At 48.1% G+C, this 18136-nt stretch overlaps 1 protein-coding gene across 1 annotated transcript in view; it reads left to right on the top strand.

Moving 5' to 3' along the window:
• Positions 1 to 18136, top strand: part of SH2D4B (SH2 domain containing 4B) — an 81546-nt gene that overhangs the window by 39671 nt on the left and 23739 nt on the right. The window contains 3 exon segments of the mRNA XM_036827720.1: positions 13057 to 13155; positions 13158 to 13272; positions 17314 to 17438. Of these exon segments, the coding sequence (XP_036683615.1) occupies positions 13057 to 13155; positions 13158 to 13272; positions 17314 to 17438 (339 nt within the window).

Here is an 18136-nt window from a genome sequence, read left to right as displayed (position 1 = left end):
TACTAAAGAATAAAACCCTACATTTACTGAGTTACCGATAATTTTCTGACTCTGTGCTAAGCCCTGGGGATCCAGAGATGAGCGATCACGGTCCTTATCTTGGGGGAACTCACTGGCCAGACAGGAGATAGACACACAGGCTAAGGGCTGTGAGGGAAAAAGCACACGTTCTGTTGGAGCACTTGGTGGCTATATCCTGGTGGCGTTCCACTTGAGGAGTTATAAAGTGAGGCTTGGTGGCGGCGTAGGGATAACAGACAAAGAAGCTGGAGAGGGCCCTTGGGAAGGAGCACCCAGAATGTGACAAAGGAATGTGGTGTGCTTAGGAAGTTAGAGATGTACGGGGTGGCTCTTAAACTTGGAGAGTGTCAGGGGTGGTAAGAAGTTAGGTGGGAAAGAGAGGGTGGAACCAGGTTTGAAGGGTGGTGTTTTAGTATGTTCTTGAGATTTGCTTTAATCAGGTATGGTTAGACGTTCAGACATGGAAATGACTGTCTTGCAGGAAGAAGTTTTTCCTCACAGATTCCTAGACCTGGAGAGCATGGCATGCCAGGCAGGGCCACATGGGGAAGCACGAGGGTGAGTCAGGAGACAGAGGGAGCAAGGGGAAAAAGTGGGCAAGAGCCTTCATTGTGGTTTCTTTGGAAAAGGTAAGGTAGGGCAGGGTAAACAGGCTTAGGATTGGCTAGTATGAATCATTTCAGCAGGCTCTGGGGTACAGGGGCTGTCTCTAGTTCTCTGATACCTGGCCCTGGGGTGATTACGGCAGATGGATAGATTGTGGTGTGTAAGAACTAGATAAAAGAGGTGGTTGGAATGTGGGCTTTGCATGGGTTAGTTTGCATTTGAAAGGCACACTTGCAGGTGAGTCCTTTACTAGCTTTAGGAATTGGCTAGCTCTTGGAAGGGCAGCCTCTGAAGGATCAGCAAGGCCCCAGATGTCAAAACTTCGAAAAATACAGAAAATAAAAAGGCATGATTAATATGGGTGGACACTGGAAGCTTCTAAAGGTGAGTGACATGATTCAGGCTGGGTTTGGGAGTGAGAGCGAGGAGGAAGCGGCTGCAATGGTTCACTTTAGAGAACTAGGGCCACAGCAGGGAGAGCAGAGATGTGAGATGCCTTCTGCCGGCCAGCATTCTGGTCCTCAGCACTTCTTAGTCATCTGCCAGCTTCATTAGACAGACTTAAAACAATTGAGATATCATTCACATACCATAAAATACAATTCAGTGCTCAATTCAGTGGTTTCTAGTATACTCACAAAGTTGTGCAACCATCACCACTCTCTAATTCTAGAATGTTTTCATCACCAGAGAAAGAAACTCTGCCCGCTGGCAGTTACTCCTCCCCCCACCACACCCCTGGAAACCATTGATCTAATTTCTGTCCCTATGGATTTGCCTGTTATGGACATTTCATATAAACAGAATCATACATTATGTGACCTTTTGTGTCTGACTTCTTTCATTTAGCTTGTTTTCAAGGTCCATCCACATTGTAGCATGGATCAGTCATTCATTCTTTTTTTATGACTGAGTAAAATTCTGATGTGTGCATATACCACATTTCTGTTTATCCATTTATCAGCTGATGGACATTTGGGTTGTTTCCACTCTTTGGCTATTATAAATGATGTTGCTCTGAGTATCTGTGTATGTTTTTGTGTGAACATATATGTTCATTTCTCTTGGATATATATCCAGGAGTGGAATTTCTGGGTCATATGATAACTCTATGTTTAACATTTTGAGAAACTGCCATACTGTTTTCCAAAGTGACTGTACCATTTTACATTTCTACAAGCAATGTGTGAGGGCTCCAATTTCCTCATATCCTTGTCAGCACTTGTTTTTCGTGGTGTTTTGCTTTATAGCCATCCTAATGGGTATGAAGGGCTACCTCATCGTGCTTTTGATTTGCATCTACCTAACGACTGCCACAAAAATACTGAGGATCCTAAGAAACTATTATGAACAATTATATTCCAACAAATTAGATAACCTAGAAGAAATGAATAACTTTCTAGAAACATACAACCTACCAAGACCGAATCATGAAGAAATAGAAAATCTAAACCGTCCAGTTACTAATAAGAATATTGAATCATAAAGTTATATATGGATATTCAACCTCACAGGGGTCGGTGCCGCTGACCCCGCATTATTCGTGGGTCAACTGTATTTCTTTTGACATTATAGAGGTAAGCTTTTTTGTAAAGTCTCTTTGCTTCTACTGAGAGGTTTGAGGAAAACTGGAAGGAAAAATTAATATCAGTCCCCAAATAGAAGATACCATGCCTGTTCAAAAGCAGGTTTTTCTATAGAGCAGGAACCAGGAGGTAACTGTGGGTGGCAGCCTTGGTGTAGAGGTGTCCTGTCTTCATGAATGAAATTACTTGCCAGGTTTAGGTGCTACAAGTCATCCATCGGCTCCCTGTTTTGGTATGAACTCATGGCAAACTGTAGTGTTTGGGAGGTCAGGGGCCTGCCGATCTCTCAAAGGATGACCGTGATGTCTACTATTGGAAAGGTCAAGCCACATTTTGATTTTGATCTTGAATGTCCAGTCTCACGGGTTGGATTTTGGCCGATTGAAATTAGGCATATACGGTCTTGGTTTTTGCATGGGAATCATTGTAATGCTTATAAATGAAAATGAAATCATTCAACCATCTTAAGTCAAACAAAAATAATAATAATAAAAGAAACATACTGGCCTTGGAAAAAAACAAAAAAAGAATATTGAATCAGTCATAAAAAAATCTGCCAACAAAGAAAAGTCCAGGAGCAGATGGCTTTACTGATGAATTCTACTGAACATTTAAAAAAGAATTAATACAAATCTTTCTCCAAATATTCCAAAAAATTGAAGAGGAGGGAACACTTCCAAACTCATTTTAGGAGGCCAGCATCATCTCATACCAAAGCCAGATGGAGACAATACAAGCAAAGAAAATTACAAGCCAGTACCCTTGATAAACATAGCTGCAAGAATCCTGTAATATTTTGCTACAAAATATTTGTACATTCGGAAAGGCCCCGTGGAGGAAATGGCATTTGGTTTGGGAAAAGTGGGGAGGTAAATAAGGCGGGCAAGGGCATCGCAGACGAGGGAACAGTACTGAGCAAAAGCAAGGTCGTTATGTGCATAGAACACGGCACATGCTTTGATGTGGTTGCAGCCTGGGGTTCATGGTGGGTAATGATGGAAATGAGGCTAGAAAGATAAGATGGGCAAGAGCTAACGAAGAATTCATTTGTTTAAATTTGGAATGGATGAAGAGATGGGTGAAAAAAGAAGGCAGGACAAAATTTATACTGAAAAAAATAGTGAAGGATCACAGAGTGAAGTCACACGAGGCTACTGTGGTCTGGGGAAGGAGCACCGGGCTGGGAGCCCTGTCCTAGCTCTGCTGCTTCCTAGTGTGTGACCTCGAGCAAGTTCTCTCTCTGTGCCGTTTCTCAGTTTCTTCATTTGTAAGATGAGGGTAATCACGGAGAGCTGAGGGTGAAATGAGAGGGAGGAAGCACAGGTGCTCTCTAAGCTGTGAAGGGCTGTCACTCACGAAGTGTCCCTCTTTTTTGTAGCTACACAATGAGATGGAAAGTTATGGGCTGGGCTGGCGTTTCACTGGTGATGGAGGATGGAAATCATTTGGCCCCAGTGCTGCCTGATTGCTAATTAATGTACTGTGTGGGAACCGAAAATGGAAAAAGCTACCCTGAACAGAGAAAAGATGTGATCATTCAGGCCCATGATTTTGGTTCCTCATTTTATGCTTTCTTAAAGAATGATGAGCTAAACTCTGGAGGCTGTCATTCAAATCCAGCAAAGCCATTCTGCACTCAATTAACTTAATATGAAAGATATAGTGGGCCATTAATCTACTGGGAGCAGCAGTTTTCGATAAAACACCTAAATTAAATTCTCCAAGTTAGAAAAAAAGGGAATTGTTCCCTTTAATATCACTTGAATACAGAGTTAGTTATTCAGTTCAAACAGCAGAGCAGGCTCTGGCTTCTGAGAAGCTCTGAATATATCAGGCAGAAATTCACTTAATAATTTCTCAACTGTGAATTTGGAAGAGTGTGAATTAGGTAACCTTTAGTCACCCGGAGATTTAGAGACGAGCCGGCCTGACTTGGTTAACGGTATCATTTACAAAAATCGGATCTGTGTGACTGTTCACTCCTCCCCTCCCTCTTTGAGCTGTGTGATCTCGGTTGTGGCCGCCCCCCCCCCCCATAACTAGCACTCTAGTGTCACACGCCTTGTGGGGTTTCGGTCAGAGCTGAGAAAATATGTGCTCGGGCCCAGTGGGGAGTCCAGTTATGCTGGTTCTGTTCTCTTCGCTCCTAAAAGGGCACGTGCTCTGGAGTCTGGGTTTAAAGTCAGTGATTCTAAAATGCTGTGCGCTTGACACAGGCAGAGCTTGAAGGGGCCTGTGGAGATGGGGTGTGGGTCTGCCGACGGGGTGGGCAAAGAAGAGTTTTGGGCTTGAAGGAAAGCTGAAGGATAGCACGGAAGGATTTTTTTTCTCTCTGCTGATGGGGTGGGAAATTGTGTAGTTGCTCCTTGGACATAAGTTTGAACTGATCCCCAAACTCCAGGTGCCGTATATTTTTGGCTTTACAGCTCAGAATGATGCCAGCGTGAGTCCCCACATGCCTGATTCATGTCCTTCTTAGGGTTCTCTCCCCTCTTGAATTACTCAGGAATCCCTGGGCGCTTTATATTGTCCCCAAAGTGAAGTCTTTCTGAGCTTCACGCTGGCATGGGGAGCATTCTGGTCTTAAGGAACCCCTGAAGTTCCTCCTGGTGGCCACAGGGGGTCACTGTTGGCAGCAATCAGGATTGCAAGCAGAACAAGGAGGGTTGGCAGGTGACCTCAGAAGCCTCGGGGTCCAGGTAGAGAGAGCCCCTTCCTTTGGCCTTGTTTAGCTGTTGGTGAGCCTCACTGGGTTTCCCCGAGGCTCATCAGAGCTGTCTTGGCACCAAACCCGTCCTCTCCCCAGGTGACGGCTGCTCCAGCAGGTTGAGTCACCAGAGGCCTGTATGTATATCCTTCAGCATCCGGACCACCTGTTTCCCTTCTCCCAGGGGTCAGGAAATGTACCCTTCTCACAAAGTTTCATTTTTCCCATTTCCCTGACAAGAGCTCCTGACTCTACCCAGCCCCCATTCTTACACCACTTCCCCACCTTCACCCCTTTGTGCCTTAACAGGGCTGGACCCATCCTAAAGGTGGTATTCCAGTCCCCTTCTCTCACAGTCAACATAATCATAACAACAACAATAGATAATATTTAATGAGCCTCCTCCATTTGCCTGGAACTGTCCAAGCCCCATCTATGTACAATCTCACTGATGTCTCAAAGTAACCCTACGAGGCCCTCATTTTACAGATGAGGAAATAAAGTGTAGGTATAGTAATTCAAGTTGTCCAAGGTTCCCATGCATCAGAAAACGGAGCAGAATTTAAACACATCTACACACATACACAATTTAAATCTTTATTGGTGCCTTTTCCTGTATATAGGATTATTCACTAATTTTCAGAGACATTATGCTGTTTACCCAAGGGGTTACTACAAATTGATGTTGCTTTGAAGCATTTGGTTTCTTGGCAGGCTGTAACTGGCTCATCTGAATTCTATTTAGCACTGAGTCTTTTCTATCTGGGCAGAGGTAGGGAGAACCATGGGCAAGTGCTCTAGAGACGGGTCTCATGAAGAGCAACAGTTAATGATCTTCCAGAACCTTGTGGCCCCTGGACCTTCCCCCCTGAATCCCACAGGCACCTCTCCCTCCACACATCCAACACTCCATCCTCCTCTTCCCCCACCTGCTTCATCACCTGACTGTCAGAGGCAGAAACTTGGCTGTCATTCTGGTCTCTCTTTTTTGCTCACTACCAATCCCCAAACCACCAAGTTGTAAAGATTTGACCTCCTCAATATTCTTTGAATTTACTCCCCTCCTTCCCATTGTCCTGACATTAACCCCCATTGCCCTTTGCCTAGGTTTCTGGTTTCCAAGCCTGTATTCTTGTTCCTGTCAGATTCATTTCCAACACCATAGCCAAGTCAGTCTTTGAAAAGTGCAAACAGGCATCCTGCTCTCCTGCTTAAAGCCTTTCAGGGGCGTCCATCACCCTTTGGTAAAGCACTAAAATTCATTAGCCGGTATTTATTGGTCTCCTAAATGGCCTTTTCTGTTTTTGCATCTTCACCTCTTGTCCCCTCCCCACAGGAGCTTCCCCCCCAGCCATTCTAAGAGGGATTCTCCAACTCCCTCTTGCCTCTGGGCCTCTGTCCCTGAGCTTTCTCTGCCTAGAATAGCCTCTCCTTGGCCTCTCTTTGTTGAATCCTGCGTGTCCACCGGGCATCAGCTTAGATGTCCTTCTCCAGAGGATTTCTCTGCCCGGATGAGGTGCCCCCTCTCCGGGGCCCCGCGGCACCCTGTGCACACCCCACACAGCTCCATTCACCATGTGCTGGCGTGTTTCCTCTCCCAGGCAGTAAGCTCTCCAAGGGCGTGGACTGTGTCTTGCTGGTTGCTCTATCTACATCCCCTAGCAGGAGCCAGGCAGCCAGCTGACATGGTGACCTTGTGAAAATTAGAAAAAGGCGCCGATTCTTTAAGACGCTACTCTGCCATCTACCAGGAACTTGTTACAACATCTGTACATATCAATGATGGTCATGGGCGACTGCGCCCCCTGGAGTTGTGCAATGCACAGCTCGGGCCTGCACAGCACGGAGCTGGCACAGGGAGGCACTATACACACGTGCTGAATAAATGTGTTTTTAGTGCCTGAATGTGTTATTTAAAGTGTTAAGAACCCTGCCTCTTGCAATGACTGGCCTGGCCATATTTCTGGAGCTCTGTAACTGCTCCCAGAGATGCTGCCAAGAGGAAACCCAAGTCCTGCTGTTTCTCTTCAGCACTGGAGAACTGAGCGGGAGGCTAGGGCACAGGCAGGGTCGTGATTCCAGAGCAGCCTGGCAGTTTTGGCAGCCCTTGGACGAAGGGGGGGATGGTCTCTATTTTCCATGGAGGGAACACTAAGACCCAGAGAGATGAAAACTTGTCCTGGGCTAGACAGAGTTAGGAGCAAAGCCAAGCAGAATGCTCAGCTGTCTCCCCACCCCCGAGCCTGGGACAGCTGAAACTCCCAGCTCTGGCATGGGTGTGGCCGGACTCCCCAGACTGCGGGACTTGGTTTCTTTTGAGCAGGAGGGCTGCAGGCTAGGCAGTCCTGGAGGGTGGTGTCTTAGCTCTGGGAGGTGGTCCCACGCTGGGCAGATGTGGGTGCATCCTCGTGCTAGGAGTGCAGAGATGGAAGGGATCTTTCCCCCTGATCTGCAGGTGAGAGAACAGAGGGATGGCAGCAGGGACACAGCTGGGGACATTTCTAGCTAATGGTGACACCCTGCTGTGCTCTGGCCTCTTCATTCTCAGCTTGCTGCTCCCCAAGCCAGAATGTCCTTTTTTTTTTTTTTTTTTCATTTTAATTGTGGTAGGGGACTTCCCTGGTGGTCCAGTGGTTAAGATTCCGTGCTCCCAATGCAGGGGCGCAGGTTTGATCCCTGGTCAGGGAACTAAGATCCCGCATCCTGTATGGCACGGCCCTCCCCCCTCAAAAAGGTAAAAAAACCCAAATAAATTGTGGTAAAATATACAACTTAAAATTGACCATTTTAACCATTTTTAGGTGTGTAGTTCAGTGGCATTGAGTACATTCATAGCGTTGTGCTACCATTACCACCACCCACCTCCAACACTGGTTATCTTCCCACACTGAAACTCTGTCCCCATTAAACTGTAACTCATTTCGCCCTTCCGGTAGCCCCTGGCAGCCGCCACTTTCTACTCCGTGAATTTAACTACTCTAAGTGCAATAAGTGGAATATAAGTGAAATCATACAATGTTTGTCCTTTTGTGGCTGGCTTAGTCGCTCAGCATAATGTCTTTAAGATTCATCCGTGTTGTAGCATGTGTCAGAACTTCCTCCCTTTTTGAAGGCTGGATGCTGTTACTTGTACGTGTAAACTATATTTTCTTTACTTATCCATCGATGGACATTTGGGTTATTTCCACCTTTTGGCTGTTGTTAATCATGCTGTTATGAACATGGCTGTACAAATATTTGTTTGAATTCCTGCTTTCAGTTCTTTTGGGTATATATCCAGAATTGGCATTGCTGGATCGTATGGTAATTGTATGTTTAATTTTTTATGGAATTGCTGCACTATTTTCCACAGCAGCTGCACCATTTCACATTCCCACCAACGATGCCTAAGGGTTCCAATTTCTCCATGTCCTTGCCAATACTTGTTACTTTCACCTTTTTTTTTTTTAATTTAAAAAATTAAAAAAATAATAGCTATCCAAATAGGTGTGAAGAGGAATCTCATTGTGGTTGGTCCATTTTTTCAGTCTCTAAATTCATCTTTTCTTCTGGTCCTCAGTGTTTTCACGCTGCTCAGCTGTCTTTATGTATTTCTGAGAGATGAGGTTCATTCTCCCTCTTAACAGATGGAGAAAGGAGACCCTGGAACCTACCTTAGAAGTGGGAATGGCCCTGGCCCCGCTTTGTTCTGCGTGCAATGCAGGCCTTGGAAACTTGGGCCGTGGGAGGAAGCGGGTGACTCGGTTGGGGCCCTCGTCTCTGCAGTGCATCCTCCGGGGACAAAGACTGTCCGATACTTGCCACTTCAGGGCACAAGATGCTTATGGTTGTTTTCAATGGGATAGAAGAAAAAACTTTGAATTCTGGCTGAGGGTTTCCATGGCAGAGTCATATGATACAGTTCGAATCTATCCCGGATTCAGAGAAGGAACAGAAGCAACCTTTAAGATTTCAAAGCTTAATTAGGGTAGCTGGAAAGTACCTGGCAGTCCAGTGGTTAGGGCTTGGCACTTTCACTGCCGTGGCCCCGGGTTCAATCCCTGGTCGGGGAGCTAAGATCCCGCACTGCTTGTAAACAGACCCAGATTCCATGTGACCGATCATCAAGGGTGCCCGCTCCTGGACTGGCCAAGAATTGTTTATGGCTATATTTTGAACATGGCAATCCCAGGGCTAATGAAAATAAAAGTTTTAGCTAACACTTACCATGGTGCTTAAAATGTAGCTGACACAGGTCTAAGTGGTTTATATTATTAGCTCTCTTAACAACTTCATAACAACTTTATGAGGTAGGGACTCTTATTACATCCATTTTACTTTTGAGGAAATGGAGGCCCAGGGTGATTAAGTAACTTGTCCAGTGTCACACAGCTGGTAAATGAAGGTGAGATCTGAACCCAGGCAGCTAGGTTCCAGAATCAGGCTTTGGGAAATCTGAAGAAAGGATCAAGGTCAGAGGCCTGATTTAGTAAGACATTGCTTTGAAAAAAGTACTTCATAGTTTATAGAATTTTATGTTTCATTTAATCTTCATAATAACTCACTGTGGCAGACATTCATGTCATTCTCATTTTGACAGAGCTGTAAAGTGAGGCCTAGAGGCATTCAGGGACTTTCTTAAGAAGCTGGCATGGAGTGTTGATGAGGATGGGAGAAAGGGCAACCCTGTGCACTGTTGGTGGGCATGTCAAATGGTGCAGCCACTATGGGAAACAGTACGGAGGTTCCTCAAAAAATTAAAAATAAAGCTACCATATGACCCAGCAATCCCCCTTCTGGGTATATTTCCAAAGGAAATGAAATCAGGCTATTAAAGAGATATCTGTACTCCCATGTTTATTGCAGCATTATGCACAATAGCCAAGCTATAGAAACAACATGAACATCTGTCAATGGATGATTGGATAAAGACCATGGGAATGAAGGAAATCCTGCCATTTGCAACAACAAACATGGACCTTCAGGGCATTATGCTAACTGAAAAAAGTCAGACAGAGAAAAATACTACACGATATCACTTATATGTGAAATCTAAAAAAGCCGAACTTGCAGAAACAGAGTAGAATGGTGGTTACCAGGGACCAGGGGGCGGTGGGGGGGGGTGTTGAAGGGGGAGGTGGGGAGGAGTTAGGGAGATGTTGGTCAAAGGGTACAAACTTGCAGTTAGAAGATGAATAAATTCTGGGGATCTAATGCACAGCCTAGGGATTACAGTCAACAGTAATATGTTACATGCTTCAAAGTTGCCAAGACTAGATCTTAAATGATCTCACCACACAAAATTAACTATGGGACCTGACAGAGGTGTTAGCTAATGCTATGGTGGTAATCATTTTGTAATATATTAAGTGTATCACATCAGCACATAGTACACCTTAAGCTTACATATGTCAATTATGTCTCAAAAAAAGAACACGAGAAAAGAAAAAGACCCAAGAGAGCCCTCTCGGAGCTGCCGTTAACCCTGTCTGACTCCACATCAGTCCCTTTTCCACAGTCGGGGCTGGGCGGCAGGGCTGGCTTCCTGGTGCAGCCTCAGCTGCATCCTCACCTCCGAGTGCCCTCCAGGCCGCTGCCTGGGCATCACAGCTGGTCTGAGTCGGTAGACACAGCTGCACAGAGGAGAGTTCGCAGGATGGTGGGGAGCTTGGTGGCACCCGAACGCAGAGCGTGGGCAGGAGCTCAGATGCCCACTGGGCTGGGAAAGAAAGTGGGGCGGGCAGGATGCTCCTTAAGGGCTAAGGGGTTTGCCCTTTGTCCTGTGTGCATTGGGAGCCACTGAAGGCTTCCGAGGAAGACAATGGCAAAGCTAGAGCTGGGTTTTAGGAGGCTGGGTTTAGTCCCTCTGTGACCCACAGCTTGTGCACTCTCCTAGCCAAGTTCCAAAAATCTGTCTTCCTAGTTTGCATGTGACTTCCTTCTGTCACTGAGTGTGACTGTCTCTCAGGGGCTGTCAACACTCAAAGGTCACTGGCCCTTATAGGGCACAAGCTTCTGTGTCTGGTTTGTAGTCTAGTGACCGCAAAGCCTGTGCTGGGGAACCTGGCCTTGTTTGAGCCTCGTGGTAGCAGGCACTATGGTGTTCTTAGTACCTGGAGTGGAAATATAGGTTTTTTTTTCCCCTGGGGTGGATTCCTCCCTCTTCTTTTTCTGGAAAAACTCCTATTGACCTTTCCAGACCCAGTGGGATGCTCCATTTCCTGTGGTGGCCCCTGGCTTCCTCACAGAATGTGAGCGCCACTGCCCCTAAACTCTGACAGTACTTCATCAGTCCCTGTTCTCCTTGCGCTAGAGATATTTGTTTGTCTTCTTTTCCCAGCTAGGCTCTGAGTGCCTTGAGGGAAGACGTCTGGTCTTTGCTGCCTCTATATCCAGCTCAGGGCCTGGCAGAGTTAAGTACTTAATTGGGCACAGCCATCCAAGCATATTATCACCTGCTGACTGAATACATATGTATTCATATGCATATGAATGCATCCGTGAATAGACCAAAGAAAATTCCCCTCCTGCCCTGGAGCTCTCGGCTTATTAGATCCTCTGCATGTGACTTCCACATCCATAAATACCTTCTGAGGGACAGACTTCCTGCTGCCTTCCTCAGATCTGGGGGATGTTATGTTTCTCGAGAGTGGACTTTGACAACTTGAGAAGGAGAAGCGCTTTCTTTCCGCATGAGGGCCATGTGCCTTGTATCCTCCAAATGCTAACAGAACACAGTTCCCTGACTGGTAGGTTGTAGGTGCTTGCTACACAGGTATTGGATGGAGATTGGAGTAGAATTAGACTATGGGTAAGATTTTACTCCCGGCGGGGAGGGTGACCTGCTTGGGCCAGGGCAATCCCAGGTCTTGCACAACGAGAAGAACACAGCCAGCTCCACGAGTTCTCTACAAAAGGACTGGATTTTAGAGGCAGACAGGGGCCTGACACGATGCAATCAGACTGCAAAATAATTGGTTTTAATCCTAGACCGTGCCTGCAACAGGTTTTGTTCCCTCTCTTGGCACTTTCCCAGCCCCAGGACTCCCTTTTGAGTTTTAGAAGCAGCAACTTGCAGATGCCCACCCTGCCTTGGGGAACATGAAAAGACAGAGGCTAGAGAGAGGGGCCTCGTGGCATTCTGGGACCTGCGGCGTGACAGAGCTGTCCAAGGATCCTCTCCCTTCGCTCCAACGCACTCACCCACCAGCTGTCAAGGCCACAGGACACCAAGGAGAAAGGGCACCGTAACTGGGACTCCAGAGTTTCCAACAACTCATCCTGTGGTAGCAGACAGGGTGGTTCCTGGCCAGGCTTGGCCACTGACCCAGCTGGGCAAGTCGGCGTCCTTCCTTGGAAAGCAGTTTCCACATGAATAACATGAGGAGGTTGGATGGGATGCTCTTAAATGCTCTTGTGGCTTTTTGTAGGAAAGAGCAGGGGCTCTGGTGTCAGATACACCTGATTTTAAAATGGAAGGAAGCTTGAGAAGTGGGGTAGAGTGGTGTAGAGAGCTGCATGGGCTTCAGAGCCAGACACACCTGGGTTCCGACCCTGGCTCTGCCCCTTATTAGCTATTTAACTTCGGACAAGTTGCTTAACCTCCCGGAGGCTGGGTTTCTGTGCAAACATAGTGATGTGCCCTCCTCCCTTGGTGGCTGGAGGAAGTGTCTATAATGCGATATTGCAGGGAGGGCCTGGAGCTCAGGGCTTGGCACAGAGAAAGCTGTAATCAGCATGGGTGGTGGCAGTGGTATTTGAGATGCTAACCCCTTCCACAGGTGTCCTTGGGGCGGGGCACGGGGTTTGAGAAGCTGCTCTGAGCAGGGTACTCCAGGGAGAACTACACATGGAGATGTAAATTTCCATCCAAAAGTTGCTTGCCTCATTCCTGGAACAGGGCCACAGGAACAGCTGGACCACCCAAACTGTCATGAGTGTCTTTATCCCCACAGGGACAGGCTAACCCAGGGCTGCTGCTCAGCTTCGGGCCCTGCCATTGCCGGGTGCCGAGCCTCCACGCAGCGCACGTGGGTGCATCCGGATGAATCCTGGGACTCCGGGTGAGTCCCAGGGCTCCTGGCCATGTACTGGCTTGCTCAGTGCATGGCCTGCGCTGGGCGGGTCTGGGTGAACACGCTCTCTATTCCTTTCCAGTGCGTCGGTCGAAGGCGGCTGACGAGGAGCGGAGGCGCCGAGCCCAGCGCGCCCGGGACGAGTACCGGCGCCACTCCCTCCGCGCCATCCAGAAGGGCACGTCGCTGGCCTCAGCTCCAGGTTCCGAGAGCTCGGCCAGAGCCACGAGCAGGAGGCGAGACTCTGCCACCACCTCCTGGGCCCGGGGCCGCCTTCACCCCTGGCTGTGCCTGGCAGGTGGGTCGCGGACCTCGCATCCCGCATCCGCATCCGCATCCGCGGTGGTGTGGTCCTGGGGGGAGGGCCTCGGCTGGGGCGTAGGGCACCAGGGATCCAGTCCGGCTCTGCCTCCGACTTGCTGTGAAATTTGGGGCTAGTCATCTCCCCTCTGTTGGCCTCAGTGCCCTAGTCTGTGTAATGGGGCAGGAGTGGGGGCGAGGAGTCGGGGTTGGAGATTTCTACCAACTCTGGAGCTCTGGGAGGCTTCACCTCTTTGGGGTCTAGGATTCCTTTGAGAATCTAAAGAAAGCCGTGTACCCTCTTCTCTGCGAAATGCACATATGTAAATACCCCAAAATGTTTGCATATAATTTCCAGCTCTTAAAGATCCGTAGACCCCAGGTTAAGAACTTGTAACATAAGACCTCTAATGGGTTAAATGTGGCCCAGCAGCCTGGAACCGGAACTGGCTGCTGCTTTTTGTAACCACAGGCAATGCTGGTGCATCCCGGGTTCTGATAGCCGGTTGCAGATGAACGCAGTTGAGTGCAGGAGGGTCCTTACACGCTGGGCTGATGAGTGGTTTGGCAAGGGCACTCAGGTGACTGACTGCCTGTGATTGCTGGGACCGAGGATCAGGAGGTTGCCTGGAGCCTCTCCACCTGCCGCCTGTGCTCACCTCAGGCCAGCCCTAAGGCTGGTTCCCCTCCTCATTATTGCTGATTGTCTGCTGCCCCAGTGAGGGCTCAGAGGCTGGATGGTGAGTTCCTGCTGCTCCCTGAACCACAATAAACCTGCAGAAGAGTCCATTCAGCCCCAGATGATAGAGGGTTGTCTGGGTTTTGCTTTAATTGGGATTTAGGATTATTCATAAAACCCCCTCTCCCTCTCCCTGCAGCCTAGGGAGAACTGACCACATCTGCGTTTCTTCCTCCCTTCCCTCCCTTCCTTTCCTCCTTCCTTGTCATTTATATGATTCACAAACCAGAAAGTTTAAAAAGATACATGGAGAAAAGGCTGACCCCATCCTTGCCGTCCATCTACTCAGTTCCCTCTTCCCTGCACAGGGAACCACTGTTCTTAGTTTGTGTGTCCTTCCAGTTCCTTTTTGCAACTGCCAAGGTGAAAAGTTGTATCTCCCTCTTTTTTTTTTTTTTGCATAAAAGTTTGCCTATCATACACATGGTTCTGCATCTTGATTTTTTTCCATTTAACTATAAATTTTGGAGGTCTTTGCATATCGATTCTTACCTGATGATTTTTATTTAGTTTTCTTTTTACAGCTGCATAGTATTCCACTGCATGGCTGTGCTCTAATTTATTTTTCAAAACCTCTATTAATGGACACTGGTGTTGTTTGAAATCTTTGGTTATTACCAACAGTGCCCTTAATGAGTAACCTTGTAGACATTAATTTTATACACATGCTACTATTATCCACAAGAGAGATTCCCAAAAGTGGGACCACTGGGTTAAGGGCTACGTGCACTTATAGTATTGATAGTTACCATCAACTTGCCCTCCACAGGGGTGGTACCAATGAATACTCTCATCCTTTAGCCTTGCCAACAGTATGTCAGACTTTTGTTTTGTGTGAGAAATAATATCTCAGTGAAAATTTAAATTTTCATTTCTATTTATCTGTGAGATGAAGTATTTTATATATGTTTAAGGGCCTTTGGTATTTCTCTGTCTGTTCATTTCCCTTCCTGCCTCTTCATTGTGTTATTGGTCTTTTCGCCATCTGTTTCTAGGAATTCCTTAAATATTAGGGAAAATATTAGGGATGCTTTTCTTTGTGATAAACATTTTTTCCACTCAATTTGTCATTTGTCTTTTGACTTCTATGATGATGTTTTCTGTCACGCAGGAGTTCTTGATTTTTGTGAGGTCAGATTTTCTTTTATGTTTCCTGGATTTGGAGACATAGTTAGAAAAGCCTTCTTCCTCTTGTGCTTTTTTTTTTTTAAAGGAGACATATAATTTGTCCTTCAGGCCCAGAAGACAGGGCTGCATGAACTGTGTTGCAGTCTGGCTCCAGGCTCGCCGTGTGTGGCTGTCAGTAGAGGAGAAGTGACAGCCACAGTGTGCCGCCTTGGGTGGAGCAGGGGGACCAGGGACCATGCAGATGCAGCGGCAGACCCAGGCACCAGAAGCCATGCACCAGCCTCCTTCCTGCGGCTGCCCCATGGAACAGGTCCCCGTGGCCTCACTGCTCTCAGCACTGTGGTGCTGGCACCGGCGGCCGGCCCACGCTCGCCCGGTTATGCTGGGGGCAGACACATTGTTGATGGGAGAGAGTTCCAGGTGCAGGCGTGAGGCTTCTGGCCAGGTCGCCTCTTGGAGCACTTGGTCCTAGCATTGATATTCTGGGGAATCAGATTCTCTGCTTAGAAACAGAGGGACAAGAGTGAACGAATTTTCCTTGCTGTTATTTATAACCTCCTCTTGCCTTCTAAGGAGGATGAGTCCTAGAAACCAGAGGATATTTTTTTCCCCCTGAGCACAGTTGTTTATCGGGGAATGCAAGTGTGAAGGAAGAGGCTGGGGCAGGGCTGCAGTGTGCTGCTTCATAAAGAGGCAGAGCACCTGAGGTTCCTGAGAAGAGGGAAACCCTCAAGGGCGGATACAGAGGAGCAAAGCTGGCTGGTGGGGGGGTTAAAAAAAGCCTGCAGAGGTGGCAGTGGGAAGCAAGGGGTTTGGAGCACCGGCTCCACTGATGATGGCTTTAAGCTGTTCAATGGAACCTCACCCTCTGTCTTTCTTATTGCATCTTTTCTAAAATCTACATTGTTCACTACTGTGTGTGTGTATGTGGATTCATCTTAGGGCAAGTAAAAATAGGAGCTCATTCTGGGGTTTGGCTGGAAGTGCTGGGCTCAGCATCAAAGTGTTTGTTGGTGCAGGGGAAATGCAAAGACGTCGTGACTTCGTGCTGACGTTTATTTCATAAACGACGATGACAGTGGTGGTGAATTCTAAATGCCAGTGCTATTAGGTGGACAGACAGCAATGACAGTGTGAGAATTTGCCAGGCTGCTGTCACTCAGGTGGAAGGGTGAAAAAGCTGTGGTTGTTCAAGCTGGGCCCAAAGTCTGCTGAAGCTCTATTTTCATCCCACGCAGCAGTGCCGTGTGATCTTGCTGCATATCACCTCAACACACAGTGGTGTGTGTTGTTATGGGGCATGTGCTGTCAAACCCTTACTGGGCTTCATGTTAGTGTGGCTCTAGTACAGCGGGGTCTCACGTGGCCCCGTCTCTGTATACGTTCAGGAGCCACAGTATAACAATTAAAATGTGGGCTTACTTATGAGAAAATATCAAAAAGCATCTAATTTATTACTCAGACCTTCTTCAGGTGCCCCCGTTCATCTACCTCCCAGGATCTTCAATTCCACACCCGCTCCTCCAACAAAAGTCAGCCCGTGCAGTGACTCTTTCGTCCCCTCTCCCTTTCATCTGTCCTCTTCCCTCTTACTTCTTGGTGGTGAAGCTCAGCCGTTTCCAGAGCAGATTGAGGCTCTTCACTGTCCTGGTTCTGCCTCATAAAGCATGGAAGGCTAGCTGGCCAAGCCAGGTGTCCCCTTAGACGGCAGGGGTGGGTGAGACGGGGAGGGGCAAAACCAGAGTTCTCTTCAGTGCGGGTTTGGGGAGGGCGGAGGACACGCACATATTAATGATTTTGCTCCTATTACATTACGATCCTTCTTCATAGATGCTGATGTCTATGCCCTGGCCATTCTAGAGGGCAAATATGCCTTTTCTCTCCTTCAGACATCCCCTCCTATCCTATTTCGCACTCGCACCTGCGTGGCTTTTTTTCAAGCTAAGTGACAACAGTTTTCTTTTGGGAAAAACAATAACAGCTGGTACATTATAATCTGCAAAGTGCCTTCAAGTACCTGGACTCATTTAATCCTCTCCACAGGCTTGAGTGTGGGTGTCGGGATTTTTCACTCTCACAGTGGTCTTCCCCACTCCCTCCCCCTCCTTCTTTTCCCTCTCTCGCCCTCCGCTCTCTCCCTGACTCTCCCACACTCGGTCTCTGTCTCCGCAGGACTTGGGAGCGGCCCCTGTGTCCTGTCTCCAGAGAAGTCATCGTCCGCTGGTTTAAGGAGGAGCAGCTGCCTCGCCGAGCTGGCTTTGAGAGGAGCACCAAAGCCATCGCCCCCTGGTTCCACGGTAGGGTGGCTTTCCAGATCCCCGGGGCAGATCATTTCCACGTCTCAGCCTCCCTCTGGGGGTGGTGCGGGGTCCTGAAGGGCCGCCACAATCAGAGGAGTCAAGGACTTTAGACTCTGCTAATTCCACTCCGGCCCCACAAAGACTGGCCGGTCTCCCAAGGCTAAGGCTCAGCACTCCTGGCTCACCTGCTGGGAGTGGAGTAGAGAGAGGTCCCATGTCTGTCCTGTCTTTGCTCATTGAGTGTGTTGAGCTCAAGGCACAAGCTTTGATTTCCCCAGGGCGTGTGCTGAAACACCGAGTGACCTTTGTGGAGATGGTCAGGGACCAAGCACAACGTCTGTGAGCGGGAGTGCAGGGGACAGCAGGCCCCAGGGCTCTGGATGTGCACTGCCCTCTGCTGGGAAGGGAGGAACATGACCCTTGCCCACTGCCCTCACCGCGCAGCCTCCTTGGCCGTCCAGGGCTCCTCAGTGGCACCTTCTGTCTCTGCATGGGGCCTGGTAGGTGTGTGAGGCCCCTCAGGGCCTGATGAGTGAGGTTAACCTGCGCGCAATGAGAAAACCCCGCCACACGAGAGGTGACGCTAGCCTTTCCGGTTAGCCGAGGGCTCAAAGGGGCCAGGGCCCTGTGTCTCAGGCATCTCTGTATTCAACCCTCACCTCTGCTTCTTACCTGCTCAGGGATCAGGTAGAGAA

This window comes from Balaenoptera musculus, chromosome 16, assembly GCF_009873245.2.
Source record: "Balaenoptera musculus isolate JJ_BM4_2016_0621 chromosome 16, mBalMus1.pri.v3, whole genome shotgun sequence".
Lineage (NCBI taxonomy): Eukaryota > Metazoa > Chordata > Mammalia > Artiodactyla > Balaenopteridae > Balaenoptera > Balaenoptera musculus.
This window is presented reverse-complemented; position numbering and strand designations above follow the sequence as displayed.